Genomic DNA, 17202 nt, shown 5'->3' with positions numbered 1-17202 from the left:
TTTCCCACTTTTGTTTGTGGGTGGTTGTTTCCTGGGTTTGTGTCACCATTCAGGACTGTTTCAGTTTTAGTTTTCATTCACTTTGTAATTTTTGTATTTTGTAGTGTTCAGTTTATTATTAAAATATGACGAACACTTACCACGCTGCATATTGGTCCGATCCTTCATACTCCTCAGACGAAGAGGATGAGAATTGTTACAGTTCCTATAAAGTGTTGCTCTTTACAGTACTGTACTGTAATATAGAATTACAGTAGCTAACTGTTCAAGCTTTGCTGTAAATTTACAGCAATTTGTTAGTGTACTACATTGTTGCCAGAAATGGGATGTGTGTGGGTTGATAGTGACTGGGCCACAGATAATTATTGCAGGGCAGATTGGCAAGGGAATAGGCACGTGGGTATGTGTGTGTTATATCACAGAGAAGTGCTCCTTTCATCTTTCATCTTGTCTCCTGCTGCACCATGGAAACTATCAGGGATACAGGATTTTCTTTCGCTCTCCCAACTCCCCATCACACACATACCTGAAATATTATTATCATGAGCAAACGGATAGGAGACAGGTCAAACACACACATACATGACTGTAATCAAGCAGCCGCATGGCAACAGCGCAGTCAGTAGGGGGTAACCATGGCAACAGTCAGTTCTTGGCTACCATAGCAACAACATAGCATTGGATTACAAACACCAGCTTGGTTTCATTCAGCCTTTATTTTACAACTTTGTCCAGATGACCTATTTGAACCATTAGGCCTTCCAATGATGACCTAGAGACAGACACAGCTGCAAACAACCACATACAGATCTTTCTCTCTCTCTCAATTCAATTCAAAGGGCTTTATTGGCATGGGAAACATATGTTTCCATTGCCAAAGTAAGTGAAATAGATAATAAACAAAAGTGAAATAAACAATCAAGAATGAATAGTAAACATTACACTTACAAGTTTCAAAGGAATAGACACATTTGAAATGTCATATTATGGCTATGTACAGTGTTATGATGTGCAAATAGTTAAGGGAAAATAAAGGGAAAAATAAATAAACATAAATATGGGTTCTCTCTCTGTGTGTATGTGTGGGTGGGGGGGGGGGGGGGGGGGGGGGGCGTGAGTGCTTGCGTGTGTGAAGGGCTATAGTCCACAGACAGAGCATGTGTTGCATAATTCTTAAATACAGTAAATAACTCATAGATACAGAGAGTGTGCGCGCGTGCGCATTCATGTGTGATGACGCCACACGCCCCCGCACAACTCGCTTTGCGTCGCATCTGGATCTGAAAACTGTCATCAGCAGCCGCAATCAGCAGCACAGCCGTATCGGTGGCCGCAAGGGAGAAGAGGAGAATCTAATCACGGGAAGACTGGAAGGTGTACCTCTACATCTGATCATCATATCTCTTTTTTTTCCTGTCTCTCTCTTGCTTTTTTCCTTTTGAATGGAATAGTCTCTTCTCTACACCCGATCATCTCTCACAGAAACAGAAGAGGTTTAAAAACAGAAGAGTAACGTTACAAAGAAGGGAGGGACTAATGGAGGAATAAAAATCAGAAGAGAGGAGAAATTTACCTCTCCCCTAGACTACACTCGATAATCTCAATATCGCTCTCCTTTGCGCTATCTCTCTCTGGTCATGGCTGTGCAGGGGACCAGCCTGCTAGAGAACCCGGTCCAGGCAATTCTGTACCTTAGAGAACTGACCACTATAGTTCAGAACCAGCAGAGCCTCATCCAGACACAGCGCCTGCGCATTGACGAACTGGACCGGCGCGTGGACGAGCTGCTCGGGGAGAACAGGAATCTGCGCGATGCAAGAGTACAACATCATTATCATCATCCCCCGGACTCCAACCGGAACCTTCATCACCGTCATCCTCAGCACCCACATCCAGACACACAACCTCATGACACCGGGTCTCTGCCTGCCCAGCATCCGCCTGAGATCCACCCGGACCAAGAAAAGTCGCCTCCTCAACCCGCTAATCCGGAGGACATGCAGTTGGTACCGGCCCAGCAGCAGTCACCGAGCCCTCCGCCAAGCGAGGCCGGCCCGGGCATGGGGGAGGACGGCAGGACCAGCCCGGGCTGCCGCGCACTGAATCCCCTAGCTCCCCCCACTCCTACCACTCTCTGCCGCTCGCTGGCTCTCGCCAATCAATCAGAGTGAGTCCATTTACTATCTTTTATCAACGCGAATGTGATAAAGTGTGTGTGCACTGTAAAAAACAAAACAAAAACGAGTTGTTTCAACTAATTACTATTAAGTAACTGGTTCCACAGACTTTTGTTTGGTTTACGTAAAACTTCAAATAAACACTGAGTCTCAAATAGCCACCTGTCCCTTTTAATAGCCAGGCAATAGTACACATTTAAGCAAAGAAACACCCTTTCAAATAAACGCGGGGTCTAAATGAATGGTTTAGGAGGTTACCATGAATGACCATGAATTGTTTTAGGTTTAATGTTTGACTTGTTACATTAAAAAAATTCAGTAATGACTAGAATAAATGATGGCAATCCGTTTTTATCGTCAGTAAGAAACTGCTAGCCATCTGCTAACAGCTGAAAACTGCTTCTTTTTCTTCTTCTTTTTCTTTACATTGTTATGGCAGACTACACCTGTTGGTATATTGCCGCCACCTACTATACAGGGTATTGAAACAAAAAATATTCAATATGGGGAAGAAGGGGGGCATACTGTAATACAAAAATAAACCAAACAACCATCCCACTCCTTCAGTCACATCTCTACGTAGGCTCAGGTGCCTGGGAGGACGGAGCATTCATCGACATAATTCCTTGTAATGCCTCTGCAGAAAAATTCCTTAGTCCAAAAAAACGCTCAGCAGCACTCACAATGATGCCTCTTTTCTTCGATTTCCTCTGTTTGCGCTGTGCAGTTGATAACCAAAGTAATAAACGTTACAACGTCCACCTTCTTAATATGCAACATGTCAGGATCCCTCTGTTGACAAGGAACATCATCTGGTGTCTCAACTCCTACTACCATTACTTCTTCAACTTCACTCCTTTCTTCCACGTTTCTCAACGTCTATGGATAGGAGACATTCTGGACAGCCCTTATTATTGTCACTTCCTTCTGCTGAGAACTGCTAACTAACTGGCAAGCACAAGAACAATCAGCAACTTGGTGAGTACAGACCCCCAGAAATCGGCCGATCGCCCTCTAGTGGCGATAGTAAAAACTGCCACAAATGCATATTTAAAGAGGAGAATAATTATTCTGTCAAGGAAAATGTCATTTTTATTTTTTTATTTTTACAGAGGCATACTGTACATGATAACACATTAGTGCCTGAAATGAAGAAATTGATTAAAATAGTGGAAGTAAATGCTGGAATTAAACAATTAAATATGCAAATGAGCAAAAGCTGTGTGCATTAAGAAAATAGATTCCTGGCTGAAATAGAAGCCTGTCTCTAATAGGCGCCTGTTGTGTTCAGTGATTTAATCAAATAAACGTCAGGGTATTAATTTAAGTTTTAAAATAAATGAGTTAGCCCAAATGTTGCTCCAATTTGAGAAAACGTAGGCAAAAATTCAGTTAACTTAAAATTATTTTTTTGCTAAACTTTGAGGACAGAGGGCGCTATTTTCACTTTGGGGGAAAATCGTGCCCAATTTAAACGGCCTCGTACTCTATTCTTGCTCGTACAATATGCATATTATTATTACTATTGGATAGAAAACACTCTCTAGTTTCTAAAACCGTTTGAATTATATCTATGAGTAAAACAGAACTCATTTTGCAGCAAACTTCCTGATAGGAAGTGGAAAATCTGAAATCGATGCTCTGTTCTAGGGCCTGCCTATAAATGTGCTTGATATTTATTAGTATACATGCACTTCATACGCTTTCCACTAGATGTCAACAGGCAGAGAGAGAAGAAATGGAGTGTATAACATCATCTGAGGTCGAATAAAAGCTCTTGGCATGACGTGACCCCAATTTCCTGTTTTCTGGAACGTGCGAGAAGTGACCTGGTATTGCCTTCTGTAAAGCTGTCGTTATAGACGACTAATATCTCCGGCTTTGATTTTATTTGATACATGTGACAATATCATCGTAAAGTATGTTTTTTCAATATAGTTTTATTAGATGATTGAAATTTTTTCGGGACGTTAGGCGTGTTGCTTTGTCTGCGTATGTTCAGGAAGGAGAGCTTCGCGCCACTTTGCTAGCTTTCCGTGCTAATTGACTGGAGAAGAGGACATTCTAAATCCAAACAACGATTGTTCTGGACAAAGGACCCGTTGTACAACATTCTGATGGAAGATCATCAAAAGTAGGACCCATTTTATGATGCTATTTCATATATCTGTCGAACATGTGTACTAGTAGTTAGCGCCCAGATTTTGGGCACGCTCTCGCTATAACATAAGCTGGATGTCGTAATGAAGTTATTTTTAGAATTCTAACACGGCGATTGCATTAAGAACTAGTGTATCTATCATTTCCTATACAACATGTATTTTTTAGTCATGTTTATGAATAGTTATTTGGTCAGAATAGGTGAATTTTAGAAAAATATCCGCACATTCTGGGAAAAAGATGCTACGTTAGCACAATGTATAACCACTGATTTCAGCTCTAAATATGCACATTTTCGAACAAAACATAAGTGTATGTATAACCTGATGTTATAGGACTGTCATCTGATGAAGCTTATCAAGGTTAGTCAAAAATTATATATATTTTGCTGGTTTGTTACGATCGCTAACTTTTGCTGCTGGTAAATGGCTTGTGTTTCTGGCTATTGTGGTAAGCTAATATAATGTTATATTGTGTTTTCGCTGTAAAACACTTAACAAATCTGAAATATTGGCTGGATTCACAAGATGCTTGTCTTTCATTTGCTGTACACCATGCATTTTTCAGAAATGTTTTATGATGAGTATTTAGGTATTCCACGTTGGTCTCTATAATTACTCTGGCTGCTTCGGTCCTATTGTTGACGGTAGCTGTGATGGTAGCTGCAATGTAAAACTGATTTATAGCTCAAATATGCACATTTTTCGAACAAAACATAGATTTATTGTGTAACATGTTATAAGACTGTCATCTGATGAAGTTGTTTCTTGGTTAGTTTGGTTGGTTTTCTGCAAGCTACCTGTGCTGTGAAAGAAATGTCTGTGCTTTTTTGTATTTGGTGGTGAGCTAACATAAATATACGTGTGTTTTCGCTGTAAAACATTTTAAAAATCGGACATGTTGACTGGATTCACAAGATGTTTATCTTTCATTTGCTGTATTGGACTTGTTAATGTGTGAAAGTTAAATATTTCTAAAAAATATTTTTTGAATTTCGCGCTCTGCCTTTTCAGTGGAATGTGGGAGGAGTTCCGCTAGCGGAACGCTGGGGCTAGACAGGTTAACTTAAAATTATTTTTTTGCTAAACTTTTCTCATATATTTATTCAACTAGAAATTATTATTTGGCCATCTTACCTAAAAAAAAAGCTGTGGAACTAGTTACAACAGGGGAGTTGTAACTAGTTGACTGACCCCTCTCATTGAAGCCACGGCAGTTGAAGGCCAACCGCAGTTCTGCAGGAATTTCCATGGCTTCAATGAGAGTGGGCAGTTTTTCTCCCCTGATTTGAACCTCTTGTTTCATGGCATTCCAAGCTTCCTGCTACTCCACCGTGTCTGTTTCAATTATCAGTTAATCTGACTATTCTCTCATCATTGATTTGATTTACTTATTTCAGCAATTGTAGGTTTTAATGTATAGTTGTCTAATGTTTGTGGTGCATATTTAATGTTACTCCTTAATCACTATGATAAATGCAATCGTTTTTCTTGAGTGTACTTTTAACAGAGTTGAGATATACTTTGAAGTGCAAAGTGTAGCAATGCAGGTGAAATCAGTCATTGACACAGACATGGTGGCTTAGCAGGAAGACTGGAATGCTGTGAACCAAGAGGTTGTGAGTTCAAGTCCCAGGTGAAGAAATGTTGAGTATATTTGTAAGTATGGTGTCCAGTAGAGGTCAGCGGTTGAAAGTAGCTTGGAATTGAAGAAAGCACTGGAACCATGGGGAAAATCTGTGGGATCTCACATTTTGGAACACATGGTTTGAAAAAGCATGTGATCAAACGAAGCTTCGGACATCATTGATGACGTACTTCTGATAAAGTGATACACGCATCGGCATACTGCTTCAGAGCTAGCTGCTTAGTGATTTGTGACATATGGAGCTCTGGTATCAAACGTAACATCACTATTAATTACTGTATAAATTAACATGCACAATGTAATCGTGTGTCAAATATGTACGTTGAAAACATTGTATGTTAAAAGCAGTTCCACAGCCTTTTTTAAGGTAAGTAATGATTTCCAAATAATGATTTCTAGTTGAATGAACATATGAGACAATTTGAGCAACCACGTCATTTTAAGTTGACTGAATTTTTGCCTACAGTATGTCAAATCAAATAATCAAATCACATTTTTGTGTCACATGCTTTGTAAACAACATGTGTAGACTTACAGTGAAATGCTTACTTCTGGGCCCTTCCCAACAATGCAGAGAGAGAAAAAAGACAAATAATAGAAAAATAATAACACAAGGAATAAATACATAATGATTAACGATAACTTGGCTATTAAGAGCCTTCAGAAACTATTCACACCCCTTCACTTTTTCCACATTTTGTTGTGTTACAAAGTGGGATTCAAATCGACTGAACCAGGTTTTCTTCTAGGATTTTTCCAGTGCTTAGATCTATTCTGTTAATTTTTATCATAAAAAAACTCCCTAGTCCTTGCCGAAGATAAGCATACCCATAACACGATATGAAAAGTGATATGTGTTGTTGGATTTTCCCCAAAAATAACGGTTTAGGACCTAAAGTTAATTTCTTTGCCAATTTTTTACAGTTTTACTTTAGTGCCTTGTGAACAGGATGCATGTTTTGGAATATTTTTTTATTCTGTACAAGCTTTTTTCTTTTCACTCTGTCATTAGCATTGTGGAGTAACTACAATGTTGTTGATCCATCCTCAGTTTTCTCCTACCACAGCCATTAAACCCCTTTTAAAGTCACCATTGGCCTCATGGTGAAATCCCTGAGCGGTTTCCTTCCTCTCCGTCAACTGAGTTAGGAAGGACGCCTGTATCTTTGTAGTGACTGGGTGAATTTATACACCATCCAAAGTGTAATTAATAACTTCAACATGCTCAAAGGGATATGCAATGTCTGCTTTTTAATTTTTTTACCCATCTACCAATAGTTGCCCTTCTTTGCGAGGCATTGGAAAACCTCCCTGGTCTTTTTAGTTGAATCTGTGTTTGAAATTAACTGCTCGACTGAGGGACCTTACAGATAATTGTATGTTTGGGGTACAGAGATGAGGTAGTCTTTCAAAAATCTATTATTGCACACAGAGTGAGGCCATGCAACATATTATGTGACTTTAAGGAAAACTTTACTTCTAAACTTATTTAAGCTTGCCATAACAAAGGGGTTGAATACTTATTGACTCAAGACATTTCAGCTTTACATTTTTTATTAATTTGTAAAAATGTCAAAAACATAATTCCACTGACATTATGGGGTATTGTGTGTAGGCCAGTGACATAACATCTCAATTAAAGCAATTTTAAATTCAGTCTGTAACACAACAAGATGTGGAAGAAGTCAAAGGGTGTGAATACTTTTATAGGCAATGTATTATCCAACCACTGGACACAGATGTCAATTCAACATCTATTCCACATTGGTTCAATGTAATTTTATTGAAATGACGTGGAAACAACGTTGATTCAACCAGTGTGTGCCTAGTCGGCATGCCCTTGTTCAGCCACCACTTCGAGAAACATAGGACATAACAGTTCTTCAAGTCCCGTTGATAGGATAGTCTCGAACGGAGCTCGTCCAGTTTGTTCTCTAGTTATTATACGTTCGCCAATAGAACGGAGGGTAGAGGCAGTTTATTTACTCGCCGTCGTAGTCTCATCAGGGAGATCGCTCTTTTTTCTCCTTTGCGCCGTCTCTTCCTCTTTCGAGTCACAGGGATTTGTGCCTGGTCCGGAATGAGCAGTACATCCACAGCTGCTGACTCGTTGAAGTAGAAATCTTCATCCAAATCGAGGTTTGTGATTGCTGTTCTGATGTCCAGAAGCTGTTTTTGGTCAAGCGTTTAGTTTTTTTTGGCAACACTTGGACCAAAAAGTTGAGTAAACTAAAAAAAGGCAGTGGAATCAGTTACTTAATAATAATTAGTTGAAAACACCAGATAATTTTTACAGTGCGTGTGTGTGTGCCAACATCGATTTCAACTCGAGTAGACCCATGGCGGACCAGGTTGTAAGATATAGGCCTGCCTGCTTTCCTGATGATGTTGTCTGGTACAATGGCAGGATAATCATGAGTGTGACGTGGAGAATTTAAAGTAGCGGATTATTTGCAGAGAGAGACCAAAACATAGGAGATTATATAACACACAGCTGTGTGTGTGTGTGTGTGTGTGTGTGTGTGTGTCTGTTTGGGTCTGTGTATGTGTTTGTTTGGAGGGATATTGCTGAAATGCATGCTACACCCTTGGCAAAGAAACACTGCTTTGAAACCTGGTTGAGGGGTGAGGTTTAAATATCAGACTGTAGTTGGATTGAATACAACTCTACTGTTGTAGCTGTGTAGGTTACTGTTACAACTGTTGTAGACCTACTGTAGTTGGTTTAGCTGCAGCTCAGCTCTACTGTTATAACTTTAGTGGCCCTGTCCATGGTTCTGAATTCATTTGAATTAAACCCTGTGTGTGTGTGTGCGTGCGCGCGCGCGCGTGTGTGTGTGTGTGTGTGTGTGTGTGTGTGTGTGTGTGTGTGATGTTCTGATTATGAGTGAAATCCCAGCAGGACTGCTGATTATGCTCTCTGGGATTCCTCTCCCACTGAGGACAAGAACAGAGTAGAAGAGATAAAGAGGGAAGAGAGGAGGGGAGATTGATGATGCTTAACTGTGAGGAAGAACCAGGGTTCCATGAGGCTGTTGGACCTGTAGACTGTTACTGATATTTAGACTTTGGAAGCATTGAGGAAATGGCAAACGGGATATACAGGAACTACAGTAGAAAATATCCAATTAGGTTAAGTCAAACATTTTTATTCTTGCAATGCATAAACCATAGAAAATAAAGGCTTTAAAATGTTTCCACTACATTCATTACTTCTGGAAGTTTTTTGCACAAAGGCTTTTTTGTGATTGTTCATTATCCAGCATCAACTTCTTTTTGTTCTATCAACATTTGCTATACCGTGAATATTCAAGAACAAGAATATTAGCTTTTAAGTCTTAATTTGAGGTTAGGGTTAAAATCGGGGGTAGTTTTAAAATACATTTAACAATCGTTTCCCCCCAATGATGACAACCATGTCTAGGGGTTAGTGTTCAGAGCTCTCTCTACCTCCCTCTCCTTCTCTCATTTTCTCTCCCTTCAACCGCTACATCTCTCCATATGATTGACAATACTCTCACATTACACAGTGCACAAACTACAAATGTGGGGGGATGACGTGGAATCGGCACACTATATAACATACAGTACACACTAAAATAGGGTGTGTGTGTGTGTGTGGGGGGGGAGGGGTCTGCTTATTTCTCCCCCCTCATCCTTCCAGCTGGTCCACATGTATCTGGCCCGCTTAGCCCTTAGAGCAAACTGTAATCAGCTACTCTCAGGACAGTGAGATAAATAGAGATGAGAGGGGGAAAGAGAGAGTAACTGTCCGCTCTGAACCCCCGCTCCTGGATCATTTATAACATGTTAGAGTGTCTAGGCTAGGGCTAGGGGAGAGAGAGACTGAGTGAGAGAGCAGAGAGAAGGAGAGAGAGAAGAGGGAGATGTGTAGTGTTAAAATATTAACCTGCTCTCTGTGTTAGAGATGTTACAGCATTTGTGTGTGTTGTACAGACAGAGAGGTGACCTTGCTACGGCCAACACAGACAGAAACAGAACTCCACTGTTACCGGAGATAAAGCTCTGGGTTGGTCCTATGAGCTTTTTGAACCAGCTGGGTTTGAATTCTTCCTGTAACGGAGTTCCTACCTTGACGTTGTTTTGACAATATTTGGCATGACAACAAACATGATTTGCCACTGGTCTTATAAAAGCTAGAATGACTATGTATGCGGATGATTCCACACTCTACATGTCAGCACCCAAAGCCAGCGAGCTCACTGAAATTCTAAATAAGGAGTTATAGTCGGTATCACAAATGGGTGAATAATAATAAACTGGTCTTAAATACATCAAACTAAAAACATTGTATTTGTTTCAAAACATTCTCTAAGACCTAAACCTCAACTGGAGTTGTGTATAAAGGGTGTGACCAATGAGGAAGTCGAGGAAGCTAAACTCCTAGGTATAACATTGGATGATAAATTATCTTGGTCAAGTCATATTGACAGAGTTGTTGTGAAGATGGGGAGGGGGTATGTCTGTTCTAAAAAGATGATCTGTGTTTTTGACACAAAAATCATCTGTACTATTTGTTCAGGCTCTGGTCTTGTCCCATCTTGATTACTGTAATATGGTCAAGTGCAGCAAAGAAAGACCTAGCAAAGCTGCAGCTGGCTCAAAACAGAGCAGCACACATTGTCCTTAACTGCACATACAGAACTAACATCAACAACATGCAGGCCAGTCTTTCCTGGTTGAGGGTTGACGAGAGATTAACTGCTTCTTTTCTAGTTTATATAAGAAGCATTACTGTAATGACAATTCCAGATTATCTGCGTAATGAAATAACATTCAGCTCAGACACCCATATATACCCCAGAAGATATGCCACCAGGTGTCACGACTTCCTCCGAAGTCGGCCCCTCTCCTTGTTCGAAGCAGTGTTCGGCGGTCGACGTCACCGACCTTCTAGCCATCACTGATCCATTTTTCATTTTCCATTGGTTTTGTCTTGTCATATATCACACCTGGTTCCAATCCCATCAATTACATGTTGTGTATTTAACCCTTTGTTTCCCTCTCATGTCCTTGTCGGTCATGTATTGGTGCTTTGTATGTTATGGTGTGCAAAGGGTTTTGTACCCACTTTCTTTATTTTATATATGTTGGTTTTCGGAGTTTGTGAGCATTTATTAAAATACTCCGTTTATACCAAGTTCGTTCTCCTGTGCCTGACTTCCCTGCCACCAGCACGCATCACATTACACCAGGGGTCTCTTCACAGTCCCCAAGTTCAAATCAAATTCACAGCAACAAACAGTATTATACAGAGCCATGATCTCATGGAACTCCCATCTCCAATTACTCAAGCAAACAGCAAAATTACCTTTAAAAAAAGATTAAACAACATCTCATGGAACAGCGGGGACTGTGAGGGGCCACACACACAAACAAACACACACACACAGACGCACTCTAACACGTCACGACAACGCCTCTTCCCCTTCAGATCCTCAAAAAGTTATACAGCTGCACCAGCGAGAGCATCTTGACTGGCTGCATCACCACTTAGTATGGCAATTGGTTGGCCTCTAATTGCAAGGTGCTGCAAAGGGTAGTGGGTACGGTCCAGTACATCACTGGGACCGAGCTCCCTGCCATCCAGGACCTCTATACCAGGCGGTTTCAGAGGATGGCCCAACAGACTCCAGCCACCCAAACCACAGACTGTTCTCTCTGATAACACACGGCAAGCGTTACCAATGCACCAAGTCTGGAACCAACAGGACCCTGAACCCTTCTACCCCCAAGTCATAAGAATTCTTAACAACACTTCTAAATAGCTAATCAAATGGCTACCCGGACTACCTGCATTTACCCTTTTTTGCACAAACTCTCTTGCACTGACTCTTTGCACACACACTGGACTTTACCCTAACATTCACACACACACACACACACACACACACACACACACACACACACACACACACACACACACACACACACACACACACACACACACACACACACACACACACTACATATGCACACACACCCTAAACCTAACCTTAACCCTTAACCTAACCATAACCCTTACCTTAACCCTTAGCCTAAACTTAACTCCAAATCCCTAACCCTAAGCCTAAAACTGTACCTAACCTTAACTCCTAACTCTAAACCTAATCGTAACCCCTAACCCTAACCTTAATTGTAACTCTAATTGTAACCCTAAACATAAAAAATATCATTAACTCTGCATTGTTGGAAAAGGACCCTTAAGTAAGCATTTCACTGTTGTTCTACACCTGTTGTCTACGAAGCATGTGACACTTTAAAACAAAACAAAATCAGATTATTTTTAGTTGTATTGTTTGTACTGTATATCGTATATTTTTTTATTGTGTGACTGTCCTGGTCTATCAGTGTTTTGTTACTTGTATCAGATGTTAATTTCTCTTTCACTGTGACAGAGGAGGAGGCGGAAAAAACTGTGTGTGTGTGTGTGTGTGTGTGTGTGTGTGTGTGTGTGTGTGTGTGTGTGTGTGTGTGTGTGTGTGTGTGTGTGTGTGTGTGTGAGAGGGAGCGAGAGAGATAAAGAGAGAGGGTAGCCATCTGAGTAACCAGCTGTACTTGTTAAATCTTACTAAAACAACAGATATGTCTGATGTCTGAATTATTTTGATGTAGTTAATAAGGTTTGTGTGTGTTGAGAGAGTTTGGTTCTGATTCAACTCTGCGCTAATACCATAAGAGTAAAATAACTCTTACCAACTCTTTGCCCCTTCTTGTCCCACCCACCTCTCCCCTTCTCACCACACTCCTATCTCCTCTGCCCCCTCTCCTCTCCTCTCCCTCTCTTCCTCTACAGGAGTCAGACAATACTACATCAGTTCTGCTGTCCTGCCCCAGAGGCTGCTCCCACTGGCTCCTCCAGGTAAGGTTGAAATCTGAACTCTGAAATCACTCCATCGCGATCTCTTTTTCTCTGCCTCTTCCTCTGTGACTTTCTCAGTTTTTTAGCTGTCTTCTTTTCTTATTCTGCCCACCTTTTTTTCTCTCTCTCTTTCTTACTTTTTTTCTTTCTTTCTCATTTCATCTTCCCTCTCTCCAGTCTACCCTGCAGTGCCATTACTGATTCTCTGAGGGGCTATCTAATGGCTCTGTGATTGTGCCCCTGTGGAACTCCCTTTAGTTTGTCTGTATGTGTTTGTGTGTGCTGCTCAAGCCATGTCCACACACTACACAAATGCCATCAGACTCCTTCTCTGTCTGTGTGTGGTTGCGTGGTAGTGAAAGTGCTGCCAGTGACTGATTCAACCTCTAGCCCTGAAGAGGTTGGAGGGAGCAGAGCAATGTTGTCATTACATTTTATGTCTATGAACTGGGAGTAGAGAAGTCAAGACCAAAACCGGGGGGGATACCGAGTTAAGACCGAGACTGCGAGTGGGGCGTGAGGTCCAAGACTGAGTCAAGGCCGAGACCAAAGAAATGCGAGTCCAATTCAAGACCGTGATTATACTTGTGTCAAATAGCCACCATAAGAGTTCAAAATGTTCTGTGTTCATGTTTCAGAAGAACATAATGGATTCTTTAAACATTTAGAATGGTGAAAAAATGCATGCTGAGGGCAAATAGAGAGCCACTCTACAAATGATCACGAACCCAAACAGGTCGATAATAGCTCAAAATACAAAATATGTTTCAACTTCCCCCGGTCTCCCCTTACTAATAGTGAGCGCCAAATTTTCAAACAATTTCCCCCACTCCCCTATAGCCAATTTCCCCCACTCCCCTATAGCCAATTTCTCCCACTCTTCCCTGCCAAGGAAATTCTGATGAGCATGACAAAGTTTGAGGGTATTTTTCAATTAAAGAAAATGACAGTAATGTTACCAGTAAAGTAGGAAGCACAGGTTTCAATAGGCGATAATAAATGAATGTGTCATGAAATGAGTGTGGATATTTGGCCTGGCGAAGTGGTTTTATGCAGGGAGATTGTTCAAGATTGATGTCGAAATTGGACGTTTATCCATGTCCTGAGGAGGTTGGGAAATGTCTTCAAAACCAGCCACTAAGGGTAACAGTGATCGCTATTACCATCAAGTAGACTTGGGTTTTGATAGGGTGTTGATGAGTGCCTAACCTTAATGTTTTAACCCTATCCCAAACCTTAACCCTTACCTTAACCATTCGGAATGAGTGCATAAACTTAACCCTTAACTTCAAAATTTGATGTTTCGATAAATGGAACGATACAGTGCAGGAGGAGGAACGATATAGAGAAGCAGGAGGAACGATATAGAGAAGCAGGAGGAACGATATAGAGAAGCAGGAGGAACGATATAGAGAAGCAGGAGGAACGATATAGAGAAGCAGGAGGAACGATACAGAGCAGCAGGAGGAACGATACAGAGCAGCAGGAGGAATAATGCAGAGCAGCAGGAGGAACATCAAATTTGACGTTTGGGGAATGTGTATTAACGTTTATTTATGCAGTGAGACTGTGAGAGCTTGTTGGCTTTATGCTCTGACTGAATGTGAGCTGATAGTTATGGTCTCGGCTAGTCTCAGGAAGAAATTACGAGTCCTCATTGTCCAAGACTGAGTCAATGCCGAGTAAAAATATACCCGACACCGAGACGAGACCGAGACACTAAATATGTGGTCTCAAGACCGGGCTCGAGACGGCCTACTACAATACTGTTGCATATTATCTATCTAAAATAAGATGGGGGTCATCCAAGACTGAGTCAAGGCCGAGTAAAAATATACCCGACACCGAGACAAGACCGAGACACTAAATATGTGGTCTCAAGACCGGGCTCGAGACGGCCTACTACAATACTGTTGCATATTATCTATCTAAAATAAGATGGGGGTCATCCAAGACTGAGTCAAGGCCGAGTAAAAATATACCCGACACCGAGACAAGACCGAGACACTAAATATGTGGTCTCAAGACCGGGCTCGAGACGGCCTACTACAATACTGTTGCATATTATCTATCTAAAATAAGATGGGGGTCATCGCTCCATCGTATTTTAGATAGAATTGTGCGTGTCTGTTTGTGTATGTGCAGGTGTGTTTGTGTGTCCTCTGGCTGTAGGTCTCTGTGCGGCTCTTGAGTGATGTGAGATGACAGATGTTAATTTCTCTTTCACTGTGACAGAGGAGGAGGCGGAAAAAACAGTGTGTGTGTGTGTGTGTGTGTGTGTGTGTGTGTGTGTGTGTGTGTGTGCGTGAAGCAGGAGTACTATTAAAGAGCCATTACTGTCCATATCTACTTGTCTGTTAAAGCCTTAAATACATTTGAATGTACTTTGATGTATTCTGATGCAGTGCTGAGGCATGGTGGTGTTTTTAATAGAGTCTTAATAAAATGCAGCCTCCAGCATGCGCCAAACTCACACACGCACACACACACACACAGTGTGTCAGGCTGTGTTAGCTGAATAGCAGAACAAGAGAGGAACATTATTGATGTAGTCATTATTTAAGCATGAGCAGTCTTTGCTTTTATACAGTAGCTGTGGTGTTAGAGCTGGCTTATATAACAACTGAAAGACTAAGAAAGATAAGTAAAGGACATACACACATACACACACATACATACATACGCTACTGTTCAAAAGTTTGGGGTCACTTAGAAATGTCCTTGTTTTTGAAAGAAAAGCAAAAAAAAAAGTCCATTAAAATAACATCAAATTGATCAGAAATACAGTGTAGACATTGTTCATGTTGTAAATGACTATTGTAGCTGGAAACGGCAGATTTTTTTAATGGAATATCTACATAGGCGTACAGAGGCCCATTATCAGCAACCATCACTCCTCAAATCAAATCAAATTGTATTTGTCACATACACATGGTTAGCAGATGTTAATGCGAGTGTAGCGAAATGCAGTGACCCCAAACTTTTGAACGGTAGTGTACATAAACACGTTTTCCCAGGGGTTGAAGGTGAGTGTTGTTGTTTCCATAGTGATCGGCAGCTGCTGAGTCTGGAGGGCGGGAATTCCTCCAGCGGACAGGAAGGAGAGGGGTCGGGGGGTGTGGCTCGGAGAGAAGGACCCAGCGACTACGAACTTGCCCTGGAGAACAAGACCAAACAGGTGTGTGTGCAGTGGGATACAGGCCGGCAGGCCGGCAGAAATGGAGCATGCTGCTGCCTGTGTGTGTTTCTTTCTCTCTCTCTCTCTCTCTCTCTCCCCTTTTCTGCATCTCCTTCCCACTCCCCCTCTCTCTGAGTCTCAGAGGAAATTAAAGGGGATTGCTTGCTGAATAGAGATGTAGGATCTTAATTTGTGCCAGTTTGCTACAGCTGGAAAATACTCCTGCAGCCACAGGAAATGTGAAGTATTATGTGGATTGTAATTATTGGGCATTTTTGTAGGGGTGGATACATTTTTCGTACGGGAAAATCAAGTCTGAAATGTTTAAGTGGAAATGGCAAACTTCAAAAGCCTTTTTAAACCTTTTAAATCTCCTGCATTGCAGGAATGTTGTCATGCAACAGGGTGATCAAATTAAGAAGAATGTCTTAATAAATTAGCTTTCTTTTTGACTTCTGTTTCCCTGAAACACAGTGATGTAGTGATTGGTGTCTGTGATGTAGAGGGATTGGAGTCTGTTGTACTGTTTTAGGAGAGGAGAGCTTGTCCTGCTATCCTTTTATTTTTGAGAAATATCCAGTTTAACAAATGGAGGCTTGTAGCATTGCTCTGTGACTACAATATCCCTCCCCCCCAAAACCTTACAAACAATATTTTTCTCTGTTCTCCTCTTTCCTCTCTCTCCCTCTCTGTTTGTAGATAGAGGAGTTGGAACAGAGGTACGCTGGTCACCTGGTGTCGCGGCGCGCTGCGTGTTGTATTCAGATGGCATTCCGTCAGTACCAGCTCAGTAAGAACTTCCAGAAGATCCGGAACTCTCTGTCAGAGAGCAAGTTGCCACGCCGCATCTCCCTGCGGCGGCCCAACCCCAGCCGGAACCAAAAACCCACCCAGCGACACAGCTTCCTGTTAGAGACCGGGAGACCCCCCCTGCGCCCCAAAACACCCCCACCACCCCCTTCACGCTCCACCTCCCTGCCCCCCTCCCCCGCCACAGTCCCGGGCCCCGGGCCCTCGCTTACACAGCTGGAGGACTGCTTCTCAGAGCAGGTGGGCTTTATATGTAACACTTTAGCCTAGCGTAGTCTAGCATCAGTAAGCCTAGCGTAGCATCATAAAACTTACAGGTGTTCCAATGACTCGTATTATGATTCTTA

At 41.7% G+C, this 17202-nt stretch overlaps 1 protein-coding gene across 2 annotated transcripts in view; it reads left to right on the top strand.

Moving 5' to 3' along the window:
- Window positions 1–1293: 1293 nt before the first annotated feature.
- LOC120053955 (IQ motif and SEC7 domain-containing protein 3-like) overlaps window positions 1294–17202 on the top strand; it is a 45204-nt gene continuing 29295 nt past the window's right edge. For both annotated transcript variants that reach the window (XM_039001285.1, XM_039001287.1), the window contains exons 1-4: window positions 1294–2167; window positions 12802–12867; window positions 15916–16045; window positions 16745–17095. In XM_039001285.1, the coding sequence (XP_038857213.1) occupies window positions 1638–2167; window positions 12802–12867; window positions 15916–16045; window positions 16745–17095 (1077 nt within the window). In that variant the 5' untranslated portion in view covers window positions 1294–1637. The remainder of the gene's footprint in view (window positions 2168–12801; window positions 12868–15915; window positions 16046–16744; window positions 17096–17202) is intronic.

This window comes from Salvelinus namaycush, chromosome 9 (assembly GCF_016432855.1).
Source record: "Salvelinus namaycush isolate Seneca chromosome 9, SaNama_1.0, whole genome shotgun sequence".
Taxonomy (NCBI): domain Eukaryota; kingdom Metazoa; phylum Chordata; class Actinopteri; order Salmoniformes; family Salmonidae; genus Salvelinus; species Salvelinus namaycush.
This window is presented reverse-complemented; position numbering and strand designations above follow the sequence as displayed.